Consider the following 17004-nt stretch of genomic DNA (forward strand, 5'->3'; position numbering starts at 1 on the left):
TGGGTCAGGCACAGAAAGCCCTGCCCCTGCCCACCCAAAGAGCAATTCCAGGCTGCTCGGAGCAGGTGTACGAGAGCAACAGACCTGAGGAGGCAAGAGTCAGCAGAGAGCTTCAGTGGGGTCCCAAGAGGCTCCCTAGAGGAAGTGAATGTGGAGCGGGCCCTGATGAGGCGTGAGGGAAGGTGTCCCAGGCAGGCTGAGGAAGAAGTCAGCTCAGCAAACCTGGGGAAGGTCAAGAGTTGTGGGCATGACAGGAGACTTCTGTCTCCATCCTTTAGGGTCTATCTCTCCAAGGCTGGGTGTTGGCATTCACCTGCTAGCTGTCCCAAAGACCAGGCATGAGGAAGGAGTGAGCTAGGGGGCCCAGGGTGACCAAAGCCTTGGAAGCTGCCGAGGAGGCCCCTGAGGCTCTGCTTCCCACCAGCCCTGGGCCTGGATTCAAAGCGAGTTTGTAAAACAGGAAATCTGACAGACAAGGGGAAGGGGGAGGGGGCAGGAAAATACCCTGTTCCCATAAGAATTCTGGGAAAACACGCAGCTAAGACAGGAAGAGAAAAAAATGGAAAGAAAGAAAGGAAAACAAACTCTGGAGTGAGTGTGAAAAGTCCAGGTTGAGGCTGAGGGAAGATGGCAGGCTCCTGGTCCACTCCATGCAGACAATGGGGATTTCAGGGGTCTTGTAACCCACCCTCAACCCAGGCAGAAGCTGGAATCCCACAGTCTTTCTATCATTTCCCAAGTCCTACCCAACCAAGGGCCACCGCTCCTCCTGCCTGGAGTGGCAGCTCTAGAAACAGGTCCCCGCACCCATGGGCTCAGTGCTAACAGTTTGGGGACTGGCCCTAGAGTTGAATCTGGAGAGGAGTGTGCTCCAGAAAAAGAGCCTCCCCCTCCCACAGCCTGGTCCCCTCATCCAGGCAAGGCTGTGGACTGGAGCTCCCTCCACCATCCTGGGCAGCATTGCCTAAGAAGAGCCATCCCAGGTAACAGTCCAGGCCAGATGGGGCCTGGAAAGCAGGGGGCAAAGAGAGGCTGTCAGGCAGCAAGCTCCTCTCCTGGCTCAGTGGGAGGGGATGGGGCCGTACGAAGGAAGCATTACACTATGCCCATCACGAGCACTAGCCATGCTGAGAGGACGGTGTCCAAAGAACCTGATCATCACCGCAGCCCCATTTCACAGAGAGGGACACCAAAGCCTGAAGTGAGGAAGCAGCAGCCCCAGCCCTCAGCCCTCCTCCCTGACTTCAGGGTCAGGGGTCAGGGGCAAGGAGCACAGCCCTGTCCTGACTCTGGGACCCAGGCAGCTCCTGGCAGAGGCCATCCTTCCTGGGGATGGTTCTTGCTCTTTCCTGTCCAGGGCAGGAATTGCCACTGCTCCCAGATCTCACCCATGCCAGCACCTCACTTCTGCCCTCCTGCCTGATCATCTGTTGTGCCTAGACTTCAATCCAAATCCCTAAATGTCACCACTAATTGAACACTTCCTATATGTATGTACACACCAGGCCCTGCACCAGGCACTTTATATACAACATTCCATTTACTGTTACAGTATCATCAATGGACACTGTCATCCCAGTTCCACTGACAGGGAGACTGAGGCTCCGGGAGGTAAAGTGGTGTGTTCAAGACCCACAGGTAAAGAAGGGCTGAGCTGGATTTGAGCCTAGGTCTGGCAAAAAGCTGGTGCTCTCAACCCTGAGCTGGTTTCTAGCACAGGATCTATTTTGCACTTGAGTCCCAGAGCCCCAGGCTAGCCAGTACTCATGTTTTCCCCACTCTGACAGCCAGCATGCTGGGACTTCTGGTCAACAGTCCCAAGGGGACCACGGACTTCTCAGTCTCCCATCTAGTGCCTGCTCTGCCTCATGGCTCTACCACCCACTTGCTGGTGTTGCAGGAGCCACTCTGCCCTGCTCCAGGGGGGTGCAGAGGGTAGAGTGGGGTAGGTCAGGGTGGGGCTGTGCTGGGCAGGACCTGAGAGCTGGGGAGGACTGGAGGAAGAACACCTGGGGTCCCACAGAAGCAGGGCCACCATGCAGGAGGCCCCTCTAGACATCTCCCTGGGACCTAAGGCTGGCTGAAGGTGTCAGGACTCAGATTCTAGTCTTGTCACTAAAATACACAGAGGAACTTTTCCATACTTTTAAAATTCAAACCATTCCTGAGCTACCATCAGCTTGACAGTCCCCAGATCTGGACATCCTTTGCCTTTATTCTCCCTCGCACCATTCCTTTCTTAAGAAAAAATGCCCATCACCCTTACTGGCTGCTAATGGATTGTCACTCCCACTCTGCCCCACATCCCAGGACTGGAGGCTAAGAGGCCAAGCCCTCTCAGGGATACCGGGCTCCAGAGGACTTGGGAGCCACCTCAAGGCATCACAGTCACCAGGGAGGAGAGCCGTGTGTGTGCATATACACAGAAACATCCCATCTCATATACAAGCACACACCAACACATGCCAAAACACACACCATCACACACACCCCACACAGGACAGGCACTGCTGTCCCATGAGAAGTAGGGCAAGTTGGCAAAAAACACAAAACTCAGCTGTTCAGCAACCTAGCCACTTCCCATCTCAGGCTTGGGATGCTTTTTCTAACCCATATTCCCCCAAAATAAAAATAACAGAAAACCAACCAGATAATCTCACCAAGGATACCACCCAGCCTGTGGTTAGGTGACACAGAGCTGGGCCCCATCTGCCCCCTAGAAAGGGGCAGTAGGTGAAGGCTCGACCTCAGATTCAGCTCCTGCCTCTATCCTCCCCCAAGATCAAAATGGACCTGCAAGGAGCAGGAGGCAAGGAAGGCCTCGTGGGGAGAGAAGTCCTGCTCGGGGGAGCTCCCATCTCCAACCCCTAGCAACACCCCGTGCACCCCCCAAGGGGCCAAGCACCCACCTGGCGGTAGCGGCGCTCCGAGCACACCTTGCAGAGCCCATTGAAGCGGTTCATGGCTGCGGGTCCTGCCTCAGCTGCCGCTCCATGAAAACCCAGCTCTCCCCCCCAGCAGTGGGAGCCCGCACTGCGCCCCGTCAGCCTGGCATGACCGCCCTGGGAAGCCCGCCCCGCAGAAGAATGGCAGGAAATCACCTCTCACCTCCCCAAGCCCTGTCTGTGCTGTGTGCCTCTGCACGATAAGCCCGAAGGCTTCCTGAAACCTCAGAATGACAAGGAAGAGGGAGAGTTTTATATTAAAATTCCTGTCAACTAGTTAGTATTCCCCGGGCCCCGGCGGGGAGAGGGCGCCTTTGTTCTGGCTGCATTCTCCGCCATGGGCCACTTTGTGACTCCAGTGTTCTCACAAACACCCCTGGCTGGAGCAGAACCCAGGCAGAAAACGCGGCCCACTCCATAACAACGCTGCCTGCCCCTGCAAACCCCAGTGTCCCTGGTAGCAAATCCAGGGGACTAACCCAGCCTAAAGCATCCAATGACCCCTTGGGGAAGTGCACTCACAGACACATCTGGAGTCTGAGGACGTGCCTGCCACTCAGAAGCTACTTACAAATCAGTTTCCTCATCAGTGTCTGTGGGCTGCTTTAAGGATTTGATGGCAGAGACCACAAAGTCACATTGGAAGGGTTTCCAATCACGGGAGGATCTAGTCTCCTCATTTTACTCATTAAACCACCTAGAAACCTACAGTGTTGATGTCCATGATTCCCACTAACCACCAGGGAGGCTCCCTGGTCACTCCCCTCTGTGCTCAGCAAGGACAGAGAGAGAGAGGGAGAGAAAGAGAGAGGGAAAGACAGAAAGGTCTTTGAGGTTCTCCGATTGAAGCTAGAAGTTTTAAATTCCTAATGAAACTACAGAAAACAATAACTGGCAAATTACCCTTAATACTGTGCTATCTAATACAGTTGTGACTAGACACATGTGCAAGGTAAATTTAAGTTCTTCAAATTAAATAACATCTAATATTCAGGTCCTGAGTCATTCTAGCCATGTTTCAATAGCCACAGGTGGCTCGTAGCTACCATATTGGACAGTGCGCCTCTAGAATGCACAGTCCATGAGGGCAGGGACGTTGGACTCGTTCACAGTGATAGCCTGGCACCCAGCACAGGGCCTGGCCCGTATAGATGGTCAATAATACTTAATGAATGGATGAGTGAGTGAATAAATGAATGGAGTGAAAAAAGTGAAAATTTTTTTGTAGATGATAATACACGTCTATTAAGATATCATGGAAAACATCATGGTCATATCTGCCCAACCAGACGTAGGAGGCTGGATGGCACAGTGCACTTAGGAGGTGGCCAAACCATGCTTTAGATCCTGCCCCAACCAAGGGCAGGTTGTGTGGCCATAGAGAGTGACCTAACATCTCTGAACTTTGCATGTCCCCTTATCTGTGAAATGGGAAGTAACAACCACCTCCAAGGTGGCAGTGAGCATTCAATTAGACAACAGCACCTGGCACAGAGGGGCTACTCAACCACTGAGGTTTGTTTTTCCCTCTCTTCATTGCTAGAGAAAACCATGGATCACTTGTTATGTCATGCAAAGAGATAGAATGAATTCTAGGGAGCCCTCCAAAATCCCTATGTAATGGTTCCTTTCTAGATTCAAAATCCAAATGGAGTGAGACCACACTGGCCTCGGGTTCAGATGCATGGTTTAAACCTGAGAGGGCAATTCGGCCACAGTGCCAGGGTAATGAGGGGCCTGAGGGGGACTGTGGGAAAGAAAGGACTCAGCTTCAAGAGACCAAAAGATCCAGATTCCTCCATTTCCAGGGGCCAGGCCTGGCACTCTCCACCTTGCCAGGAGTATGAATAACATGAGAAAATCATAAGAAATAATACCATGAAAATACATGACTTGTTGATTATCCAAGGGCCAAGTGACCCTGAGTCCCAAGCATCAAATGCTGCCCTGTTTAGGGGTTTTCTGGGCCATGGGAGTGACCAGGAGTCGGTTAGAGTCTAGAGCAGTGCTCTGGTCCCCTCAGTCCTGCCCAGGCTTGTCCCCACTTACCCACCTACCTTAAGTTTCTCCTGATTCTCAGGGTCCCCACCTCCTCTGAGCATTCTCATTAGCGGGTCTGGAAAGTGACAGAGCAGAGTCAAAGTGTTTCTGCTGGCATATAAGGATATAAGGGTCCATCCCACAGACCACCCAGTGGGTGAGGCCAGGACGCCAGACCCATGCAGCTGCCCAGGTCACTCTTGGCCCCAGAATGTGGGGTGGTACAGGCCAGGCAGGGGCTCAGGAGCCAGGACTATGGGTGGGAAGGTCAGAACAGAAGGGAACACGAAATCCAAATCCTGAGCCTTAGGAATCTTGGCGGGGCCCACATGGCCTGCCCCAGCGGTGGGCACCCCAAGGTTAGCAAGTTGGCCTTTGGCATCCTTAGACCATGGAGCCTGGGAAAGGGATATTCAGGAAGCTCCTGAAGCCCAGTGCTCCATGAAGTAGTGTGGGGAGAGCTGAACTACATGAAGCCAGGCCCATAACCCACTCCAAGGAATGTCTAACCATGTGAAAAAGGTGCCGTGGGCAAGATGTTGTCTGCAGCCTGCATTCGAGCAGGTGCTTATGAGAAGACCCTGGACCCTTGGCCTGATCGCAGCCTGGGGTGACAGGTGTCACAAAACATAGGGGAAGTGCTGCGACCCAGGAAGGGAACAGGGAAGTCATGGGGACACAGCCTGCATGGCAGAAGCTGAAGGCAGTGTGTACGCACCTCTCCGGGGCTGCAGTCGCCGTCTGGCCACCTTCAGGTGCTTGGTCCGGCCCAGGGTTTCCCCCAGAAGGTAGTACCAGCCACTGATCTCCTGTCATGAGAGAAGGCGTGACATGCTCAGACAAAGGAGGCAGAGGGCACAGGTCAGGCAGCCACACCCCCACTCAAAAAGCAGCAGCTAGAGAGTCTCCCTCAGGAGCAGCATCTCTGCAGAGACAGCCACTCCAACCCCCCAACTCCAAAGGGAGCTGCCATGCCTGTACCTCCAGAAAGCCTTCCCTGATGCTCCAGGCAGAGCTGGTCCTCCCCTCTGCTCAATCCCCACAGCCTCTTGCCGCTGGAGGGCAACTATCGACTTGCATGACTGCTTCCCCAACTGGGCCATGCACAGGCTTTTCCAGGTGCCCAGCACTGTGCTTGGTATACAGTAGAAGCCCACTGAATGTTGACAGAACAGAAAGAAAGGAGTGAAGGAGGGGTGGGGAGGTCAGAAAGTAGGCATTCTGAGGTTCTTGAGCAGTTCCTATGGGGAGTCTCTCCTCCCAAGAGGGATGAGGCCAGGGCTGTAATCAAGAGATGGTATCTGGGACCCTCATGCAGGGTAAAGTGTCCTCAGCCACTCTACCCCAGACTTCACCTCCAGAAAACAACCTGGGCAGCAGGGCTGCCTGGCAACTCCACACAGCAGGCCACCAGGACATGTCTGGGAATGTACAGAAGGAGCACATCCCTCCTCTGTTCAGAAGCCTCTAGTTTGGTTGGGGGTGCAGGGCAGAGTAGAGATGAAAAAGGGACTGGCTACGCAGAGGGAGCGGTCTCTCCATCCCAAAGATTCCTCACGCAGCCTGAAGGAAGCTCCATAGAGGATGCTGCTCACTCCATCTCCGAGCACATGCTAGACCAGGAAACATTAGGCCTGGTAGACAGTGTCAAGAGGACCCCTGGAACAAACTATGACCTTCTCCAGGACAAGCCCAGAAGCGCTCGAAGCTCTGAATGTCCTTCTTAATGGCAGACAGCAGACCCAGAGCTTCTTGGGAGGACTTGGGGCTGTCTAACTACTCTCTGACAAGAACAAACCAAGAAAGGTATCTAAACCCTAGGTCAGGCACATGATAAACACAGTGCTGTTATTCAGGCCAAGGGGTACCTGTCTCAGCAGGGCACCATCTCACAAGCAGAAGCCCTACCCAAGGGCTTGCAGACAAAGGCCTCTGCCTGTACTAGCCCTGGCCTGGGAGATGACCCTGCCAGAAGCTTCCCTAGGACCCACCTTGTCTGGAGTCAGGAGGGACTTCACCCCAAAGCTCAGGCAGCCGATGAGTCCACTCTTTCTAGGAGAACAACAGAGGCTTGAGTCAGCCCCTTTTCCCTGGGTTGTATCAGGAGGTCGTTCAGTGTATCAGGGTAACATAAGTATGCCTGATGCACCGCAGTTTACCAAGCATTTTCACCTGCATCATCTCGTGTCATCTTGCCAACTTTGTGAGTTGGGCTAGAGAGGAATTATTCTCTCCATTTCATAGGGGGAAAAGCTGAGACTCAGAGTTCATCCCCTCCCAAGGTCACAAGACTAGTGAGTAGCAGAGTCCTGTGAGAAACCCAAGTGTCCTAGGTCATGGGGTGCAACTGACTCCCCAGTCACAGAAGCCCAGAACTACCTCACAGGTTTTGACTGTTCTGGTGCTAGATAGGTCTGCAGAGCTGGTCCCCACAGGGAATTTCAGCTCCTCCACTGATGCACAGTCAAAGGGAAAAGTTATGGGACCTCAAGTTCAAGATACTTTGTCTCAGGTCCAGGTAGGACCTGGGAAGTTCCTGGATAGTTTCAGAGCGAGGTCCACACCAACCCAAAAATCATCAAGACCAAACTGAGCTGGCTGGTCAACTAGGCATGAGCTAAAGGTCTTGTGGGGATATCACACTGGGGCAACAGGCTGAGATCAATTGTGTCCCTCTTGGCTAAGAGTAATTCAAAGTTCCTGAGGATTGTTTACCATTGAGCCCCCAGTGCCTAACTCTCAAGAACTGATACTTTCCAACTTCCAGAAATAATGACATCAATTAATATCAGTGAAAGGCAAGAAATAACTTCATTACTAGAATAGAAAAAGAAGTCTACAAATCTATAGTTTAATGAGAAAAAGGCCCACAAAAATATCAGCAATGATTGTTAATGAGAAAGACACCCATGAAAATAATAATAATGATTGTATCTGGTAGGTGGGCTTAGAGGAGTTTTTGTTTTCTTCTTTCAGTTTTCAGTGTTCTCAAATTTTCACAGGAGAGAAGCACTTTTTTTGTAATCAGAAAAAAGAAAGCATAAAAGTATTTGAAAGTATTTCTTTCTACCACATCTATCCTAACACTAGAGTTGATTTTTTTCTGCTCTCCTCTCTCTTAGCACATCCCCAATTCAGACCCCTTCAGAGATCGCTTAATAGTTATTGATCAAAAAACAATACGGGTATTTAGACTGGAGTATAACCCTGGTGATTGGCTTCAGTATTTGAGGGACCCACATAGATGAGGGACTGGCATGCATTGTGGAAGGATATCAAAGCCAAAGATGGAATGAACTGGCTAGATGGGTAGTGAGCTCCCTGGAGATATGCCTCCCCAGAACCTGGTCTAAAGGGGCCTGAGAAAGGCCAGTGGCTCTAGCCAGGGGTGCATGACAGAACTCCTTGAAGAGCCTGTCCAAGTCCTGTGCCCCAGTGCCTGCTCCCAGGGATCCAGGCACAGGAGGTCCAAGATGGGATCCAGGCATTCAAGTCTGGAGAAAGATGTCCAGAGGATCCTGCAGGGCACCCACCCGTGCCTGCCCAAGTCAAGGTCCAGTGGTCTAGAAGTTCCCTATAAATACATACTGTTTGGATTCTCCAGAAAGGGTGGCAGCTTCCACCTGACAGTCCTAAGCAAATCGAAACTGGTTTCTCACAGACAGCCAAATCAAGTGAGGGGCAGGGATGCAGAACGCTAGGGACTGATCCTCAGAACTGGTGCCCTTTCCCTGCAGATGCACACTCTGCACCTGGCAGTGTCTCAGCAACTGCTCTCACTCTGCCACTCCCCCCTGCCCTCTCTCCTCCCCCATGTCCTACACCATGTGCTCCACCTGCTCCCCCACTTCCTTGCCCCCTCCCATCACAGAAGGCCACATTAATCATCTCCCAAAGAAGACAGTGCAGTCACCCCAGTAAAGGGATCTTTCCATTCTGCCTTCCCAGCCCACCACCGAAACCAAACACTCCCCCCTCCCAGGAAGAGGCCAACTCGCACTAATGGAGAGGCAGCTGCACTGACTGTCATAAGCAGCAGACACTGATCTGAGTCACCTTCCAGAAAAGCCTTGTCAAGACTGTGCCAAAGTCCTCACCACCAATTTAATGTTGTTTGTCAATATGTTCAGGATCAAACCAGCCAGTACCGAGGTGCCCACACTGCCTTGTACGCTTCTCTTCCACCACGGGCATGACAGTAACTTTCTAATCTCCAGGCACACGCTTTAGCTGTGATAAAGGTTGCCTCTTCCTGCTCTTCAGTAACTGGAATTTTCATTCCCTGGTGCTTGGAGAACGCTAAATGGTCAATAGCCTCCCATGAGTTTTGCTTCCTGCTAAGGGGCCTCCAATACTTCATGATAATTCAGGCCAAGTAGATAGTCACAATTAATGTCCATAAGCAGGAACCTCTAAGTGTTCTTCGATTAGCTACTTCATAAGCCTGCTTTTGAGAAAATCTTTGGAGGAAGAAAGACTTCTTTCACAGGCAACCTGAGTGCCCGGCAATATAGGAGTCAGCTTAGAAACTTGGGAACTAACACTCATCCGGGAGACTGCCTGAAATTTTACGAGGCACAAGTGTCAGGGGCCAAGCCTTGATTACTTCTGAATACTGAACCCTGAGCTCAGGGCCTGGAGCACAAAGTGAAGGCTTGACAAATGGGTGAATCCATCATGCCCATGGTTGGCAGGCACTGGGCAAAGAGCCGCACCATTAAGGAAACAAGACAAATATGCAGGAATTTAAATAGCAATTCAAGACAGCAATACAAGGGATGTCACTAGACAGGGCAAGATTGACAGACGAACAGTGCGGGCGACAAATGCTGAAAGCTCAGGGAGGCAAGAGGTAGTTTAGGGCTGAGATGCTCAAAGAAGGCCTAAAGAGTGAAGCCAGAGAGAACAAAAAGAGGAGCATTCCAAGCAGAGGGAACAGCCAGTACAAGGGCTTAGAGGTTCCGCTTCATGGAGCACTCAGGGAGAATAGCACTGTGCTCAGTTAACTTTTGAGCATAGGGTAGGAGTTCCACTGCAAAATGAAAATGCATTATTTTGAGGAAATGCACTTTAATGCTCTCAGGGACCTTAAACTATTTCTGTTACAGGTTCTGCTATTTAGTCTCAATTTATTTTTAATTTGATGGCTTAAATTAAACACACATTTTTCCATTCGTTTTTGCTTTCCTTAGGCTCAGTCTCCATTTCTGGTCACAAGCTTTCTAACATTATGGCACTGTACTTGGCATTTACATCCTGTTTGTAAAACAGATTAAAGGACAGAGTATGCTTACAGTGCCCAGGACAGCAAGCAGACTCCATAAATGTAGGTACTGTTCACAGAAAAGATCATGTTCTTCAAACACATATATATGTGTGTTTTGGTTGTTTTTAACATGGTGCATAACATTACAATTCTTTGATTGTTCTCTGGCCACAAGTTCTGAAAACATTGTAATTGGTCCTAGAAGGTTCAGTTTGGCTTTCACCACATCATCACACAAAACATTTAAATAGCTCAGTACCATAGTCAATGATATTAAGAAATTACTTAATTTTTAAACATGAGAATGGCATTGTGATTGGGTTTTTTTTAGCCATTTCTCAGAGACATATGTATATATATATATGATGAAATGAGATGTCTGAGATTTGTTTTAAAATAACTCACTGCAGGAGGGGTGACTGAGTGCAGACATCCATGAAATAAGATTGGCCTTGTATTGATGACTGATGAAACTGGGCTATAAATATGTGAGAATTTACTATATTTTTTTTCTTTGCATATGTTTAAAAATATCTGTAATTTTTGAAAACTGAAAGAAACCTTAGAGTCTTTCACTGTATTTTACAGATGAGGAAACAGGCCTAGAGGTAAAAGAACTTACCCATGGTGTCAGAGCAAGTTAGAGCTAGACCAGAATCTGCAGCTCTAAGGCCCAGTTCTCTCAGCTCCCAATGTGATCACCATGAGGAGAAATCATGCAGCCTTTCCCCAGAACTTCTCTGTAAATCGTCTTGTTTCTCTAATACAAGTTCACAGCCATCACTGCAAGGCTCTTGAGGATTTGTGAAACAGATATTTCCCTTTTATCTCCTGTCAGTTTCAAAATGTAACTGCCACATACATGGTCAGCAGGACGATGTATATAAAACTACATTATAAATGCCATGGGACGTAGCCCAAGCCCCAAGGAACAAATGTATTGACATAGAAAGAATATGGCTTTGGAGTCATTTATCACCGCTGTGAGATGGTTAAGTGTATTATAACGTGGTAGTCTGGCACCAGACTGCCTGCATTTGCATCTTTTTACCACATCCCAGCTGTGTCACCTTGGGCAAGTTACTGAACCTCTCTGTGTCTCCATTTCCTCACCTGTAAAAGAGTGACGACAATAATACCTACCTTATAGAGTGCTGTGAGGATTAAATGCATGGAATAATAATAATAATAATAAATGCAGATAATGCATGGAATAGGCTTGGACTAATGTCCAACACATAGCGGACATTGAGTGCTTAATAAATGTGAGCTGTTATGTAACCTCAGGCAAATTCCCTCGCTTTCATAAACCTCCATTTCCTCTTCTATGAAGAGAGGGACGATCATAATTCCTCCCTCTCAGGACTGTTATGAGGATTAAATAAGATAATGTATGTAAAGTGTTTGGCACAGAGAAGAGTTCAATAAATGTTTGTTTCCTTCCTTCCGTAATTGTCTTTCATATTGATAAGTTGAATGTCTGTCCTTTGGAGAAGCACAATTTGATTTGAGATCATTCAGCAGGGCCAAAGTTTCCTGCAGTCGCTCTGTCTGCCTGTCCAGCTCTGAGGCTTCCCAGTCAGAGGCGATTCTATACCCTGCCTCCATGCTGAGCTCGTCTCCATGGCGCTGGCAGCTGCAGCAGGGCCCGCTGTTAGAAAAGCAGGCCTGTCTGAGCCGGCTCTGTCCCTCTGGAGCTTTGGGTTGGGACTGTGACCACAAGTTCAACTGTGTTTTGTTTAATAAGGAATCTCACTTTCCCAAAATAGGCAACAAGTGGAGACACTGCCTCTGTCAGGCTGCCTTGCTGGGTGCTGACTCACTTTCCCCAGCATTACTCTCTTTTCCAAAAACCGTAAACTGCCCTGCTGCTTCTGCACCAGCTCCCTGCCGGCTAGCTCTGGCCTCAAGGGAGGGCCGCTTTGGGCAGGAAGGGCTGGGGGAGCAACTCCCAGTCTGGTGTCTGCCTCCAGCACCTGCTCCCCTCCTTGTCTCCGCCCAGTGGGCTCACCAGAAGTCCTCAGACTGTCCTCCTCCGGCTCCTTCACGGCTTTCCCCTCAAGAAGACTCTGACCCTTGATCCTTGGCACTCACTGTCTACCAGGGTGGTCTCACTGCTCAGAATGTCACCCACAGCCTTGGTGGTCACGGCTCCTACGTCCCTACTGCGGGTACAGCCCTCTCTCTCCCCTGAGCTCTGGGTCAGCAAAGGCAGCCTCCTACCCAGCTCCCACACGGCTGCTCTGCAGGCTCCTCCATCTCACCCTATCCAACACTGGCTCCCCTTCCTCTCCAGGACACTCTGGCTTAGCTGGGGACACCACCCGATACCCAGGAGCCATCCATGACTTCTCCCACTGCTCTCACAGCCAAATCACCACTAAGCGCTATTGACTGAACCTCCTAAATATGTCCTGGGTCTATTTCTTCCCCTCTATCTATATATCATCTCCCTCACAGATCACAAGAATCTCCTAGCTCCTCCCCAACCTCCGAAAGACCTACCAGAATGATAGGTCATTCTACTATTCCCTCCTCAGCACCCTTTAATATCCCCCTATTGCCAGATTCACACACACCTAGTTGGCTGTGTGGCGTTCACCTGAGAACTTGTGTAAATGCAGATTCCTAGGCCCTAGTCATAAAGATTCAGATTTAACCAATCTGATGTGGCATCAGGGTACCCGTGTCCCTCACAAGCATTCCAGGTGATTCTGGTGCATATCTAGGATTGAGAACCACTAACCTTAGGAGAAAACCCATACTCTAAAGCAAACCTACAGAATCATACAATTGTGCTCATGCCAATCTCGTTACCTTATCTCTGGCCAGTCCCTACTTTGTACTTGACCCTCCAGTGAAACCAGTGAATTTGCAGATCTCACCCCATTCTTGCCCTGTCCTCTGTACCCTACTGGTTTTTTCTTCTGTCCTTTTGCTGGCACACCCACGAGGTAATACAGTGATGAGAGTAGGGGCTCTGGGGTCTAACTGCCTGGTTCCCCTCCTGGCTCTACTGTTCAGCGGCTCTGTGACCTTTCACTAGTTACTCCCTTTCTTAGCCTCAGTCTCCCCTTCTGAAAACCTAAGACAAAAACATACTCCTCTTAGAGCTGTTCTAAGAGTCAAATGAGATAATGAGATAATGCACAATTAACCCCTGGATTGTTGTCAACACCCAGTAAATGGTTGCTCTTGTTATCACCATGATCTCCTCCTCACCTGCACCCCCAAGTTTCTATTAGTGATCCTCTCAAGAGCAGGACAGTCTCTGACAGTCCCCTGTGTCCCCAGTACCCAAAACAATGTTGCCACATCCGCACCTAGGAAATGGCAGCTTAATGAACAAGGTCTACAGTGCCATAAGCACCATTCATGATAAATAGTAAATGTCCTATGAAAAGACAAATCCTTCATTATGAAGGTTGAATAAGGCTCAGCTATAAAGAGCAGACCAGCTATAAAATCTAGGGTAACTAAAAACCATTCAACCCCAAAATACCTGTGGGTCTCAGCTGGTAAGTTGAGATTATTTTCCTTCTCTTGGCCACAATTTAGTTCTGTGATTGCTTGACCAATGTTACTGGCTAAATCATGTTCTGGGTTTCTTGGGCTGTACCAGGTAAATGAGCCCCACTGTTCACAGCTGGCCATGGCTTTCAGTCAAGAGCTCTCAGCCCCCTTCCTTAGTAGCAAATTCTCTCCCCACCTACCGAGCACTCCTCCTCTGCTCTGTACAAAATGCCATTCCAAATGACCACGTCTGGCCTCCTGTGTCATGGCCTGCCTGCAAGGCCAGACTGTTTAGACTCTCCTAAAGCAAACCTTCTACCTCCTAATGTGGCCTCTCGGGAAGCCTGAGCCCACCATGCATATTCCCAACTCCTTGCCTTTGCTCATGCTGTACCACCCTGGAATGCCCTTTCAAACCTTCTTCCCTTATCTGATTCCTGATCTCTGCCCCAAGTTCAAGACCCCCACTTTGTCCATGAAGCCTTCCTTGATCACCTCAGCCCAGAGTGAACTCTCCCTCTTCCCACATCTACTCTCCCTGTTACTCACTTCATCCTTTCTTTCATCCAGCCAATGTTCCCTAAACTTCTATGTGTGAGACACTGGGAAGAAGGGTGACTAATGGTGGACCTGGTTTTCTAGGGGCTTCTACTCCCATGGAACCGAGCCTGTGTATATTGTTACTGTAATTTTTCTCCATGGAGCACCTGGTGTCCCTTTCTGAAAATAGGTGCCTTGAGAGCAGAACCCACATGTAGGCTGGCTGGCATCCCTAGTGGCCAACACAGTGGCTTGTTGATACCAGGAGCACAGCAAAAGCTCCTTGATACAATGAGCCTCAGCATCACCCAGAGTGACAGGAACTCAGGGGTGAGGCTCCCAAATTTACTGTTGCCTCTACTACTCATTCATCCAACAAGTACTAGGTCCTACTGTGTGCTGGTCGCCTGGCTGCCACCCACCCGCCCAGAGTGGGATCTCTCCTGCAGCCCTGCTGTTCCCCTCACCTGGAGTCACCTGCCCTGTTCCACACAGTGAACAGAAGGCGCTTCTGTTTGTCTTCCTCTTGGATGGGACTACAAAAGCAAACCAGACAGAAAGAGTGTTAGTAGGGCTGAGCTCCAGGCCAGACCCACAGAGTCCATCATAATTGCAAAATTTGGAAATAATGTAAACACCCAAACATAAAGAGCTGGTTAAATAAACTCCAGCACAAATAATGTGGGAGGTGCGTATTTACATACATAGAAGAGTTTACATTACAAGGTTAAGGACAAAAGGGAGGTTACCACACAATATTAAGGAACTATTCCATTTTTGTAAACACACATACACACAGATTCAAAGGTCTGAAAAGAAATAAATCAAGGCACATCAGGGAGTAGTAGTGTTAGGGGTGTTTTTCTTTTCTTCTTTTTTCTTATCTATATTTTCTTTTTTTTTTTTTTACATCCTCTATTTTATTTTACTATATATACAGTTGTATTTGTTGCTCTTTAATGTAGAAGACTAGGTGCAGCCAAAAGACATCTAATTTTATTCAACATGCCAAGGCTGCATGAAATTGTGGTGAGAATTGGGTCCAACTTTGGCAAGTTTTCCAACTGCATTGAACACAAGCATGGCATGAACCAGGTCGATGAGAACATAGGCAAGGGAAAGGGCCATCTATGGTTAGAGAAAAGCTGGATGTGAAGTAAACAGTGCTGGTTTTATTTTTCTCTAAGTTTTTTATTTTCTCCAAATTTTTCATTGGAAAGATGGTTTCTTTGAATTTTTGCATAAACTGAACAGTTAAAAAATTACTGCAGTAGCATTTACCAGTAACATCTTGACTGGGCCCTTGGGTGGTCTTATCTATATTTTCTATCTTTTGACAATAAGCAAAATTGCCTTGTGTAGTTTGAGGGGGTTAGGAAACAAATTTATTAATTTTCACTAATAGGAAAATGTAAAATGTCCATTAGCTTCCCATTAGCCCCAGAGAATAAATAAAAATAACAACAACAATAACAGCTGACCTGTGTCACACGGTCTCATCTACACCTTGGCTCTCAGAGGGTGGTACTATTATTAGCCCCATTTTACAAATAAGGCTGAGGCTCAGAGAGATTAGCAAGTTTTAAAGGGAACAGGGGCTTTACAGGCCGAGAGACCAAATATCCTTCAGCTTGGAAAATTCCTTCTGCTGGAAGAGAAAGCTTGGCCCCAGGCTCGGTGGGAAACTGCCTACTCTTCAGGGGCTGCCAGCCTCAGGCTGGGCATTTTAGTTATGAGAACCAGCCAAGTGATACCTTATCACTGTGGACCTCACTGCTGGGCCAGGTGCCAGAGATGCAAGGACACAAATGAATGAGAAAACAAAGACATCCTTTAAAAGTCACTGTTTTTCTGCTTAGATCTACTTCTAGATTTGGCAAACAGAGCTGTTTCCAGATAAACACTCCTTCGCTCTCCTCTTGAGGACCTGGCTGCCCCAGACTCTTACAAGAAGAAGTGCTCGTGGAAGACTGGGTCTCTGCAGTCTGGGATGGTCTGTGTCTTCTGACTGCGTAGTCGGTTATCTTCTGGGATCAAAGACATCTTGAATTGGAGAAAAGTAAGCATTCGGTGATTACTCATGGCAATGGAATCACCTAAGCCCAGCAGCTGACTGTGCACACCTCCCAGTTAAAGCCTTCCTTCAACCCAGCCTCTGCAGAAAACAGACTGAAAATCCTCAGTCAGGTGCTGGGAAAGAACGAGGAGCCCTGGGCTGGAAGCACTGGAGTCAGATGCCAGACAGGGCCCTGTAGTGACAGCCATGGGCCCAGCCACAGCTGGGGAACAACTTGGCCATGTCTGCTCTTCCTCCAAGCAGGGAGGTAGCCCCCAAAACACAAGGCCTCATCTCTTCTAAGCTCCCAGCAGCTGCTGAGTGCTCCCTTTCAAGAGGCTTCATGTCAGCCTCTGCCAAAGCCTCAGACCCATGTGCTCACCCTAGTGCTGTCTGTCCCAGCCTCAGCCTCCCATCCTGTCCCTGACCAAGTCCTTGACCACAGGGACCTCTGACCAGCCTAGGGGCTTGGGAAGAATGCAGAGAGGTCCATCAGGGCCTGCCCCCAGCATCCCGGCTACCACATTCTAGGAAGCATCTGGCCTTTGGCTCTGGCTGGAAGTAGGACCCTGCCCCATGGGTCCTCTGTCTTCACTGCAAGGGTCCCGCTCAGACAGATCTTCCAACCCTCAGAGACACTCTCT

At 49.3% G+C, this 17004-nt stretch overlaps 1 protein-coding gene across 7 annotated transcripts in view; it reads right to left on the minus strand.

Annotated features, from left to right (window-relative positions):
* The window catches only part of RGS3 (regulator of G protein signaling 3), a 115843-nt gene that overhangs the window by 85250 nt on the left and 13589 nt on the right, over positions 1-17004 (minus strand). For 5 of the 7 annotated variants that reach the window (XM_036990546.2, XM_036990547.2, XM_017648763.3 and 2 more), the window contains 5 exons: positions 16253-16347; positions 14772-14840; positions 6977-7037; positions 5704-5794; positions 5003-5061 (listed from right to left, as the gene is read on the minus strand). In XM_036990546.2, coding sequence (XP_036846441.2) covers positions 5003-5061; positions 5704-5794; positions 6977-7037; positions 14772-14840; positions 16253-16347 — 375 coding nt within the window. Of the gene's footprint in view, positions 1-2909; positions 3578-5002; positions 5062-5703; positions 5795-6976; positions 7038-14771; positions 14841-16252; positions 16348-17004 lie in introns of those variants that run through there. The other 2 variants (XM_017648766.3, XM_017648770.3) reach the window with 2 other exon arrangements.

Source organism: Manis javanica, chromosome 2 (genome assembly GCF_040802235.1).
Source record: "Manis javanica isolate MJ-LG chromosome 2, MJ_LKY, whole genome shotgun sequence".
Lineage (NCBI taxonomy): Eukaryota > Metazoa > Chordata > Mammalia > Pholidota > Manidae > Manis > Manis javanica.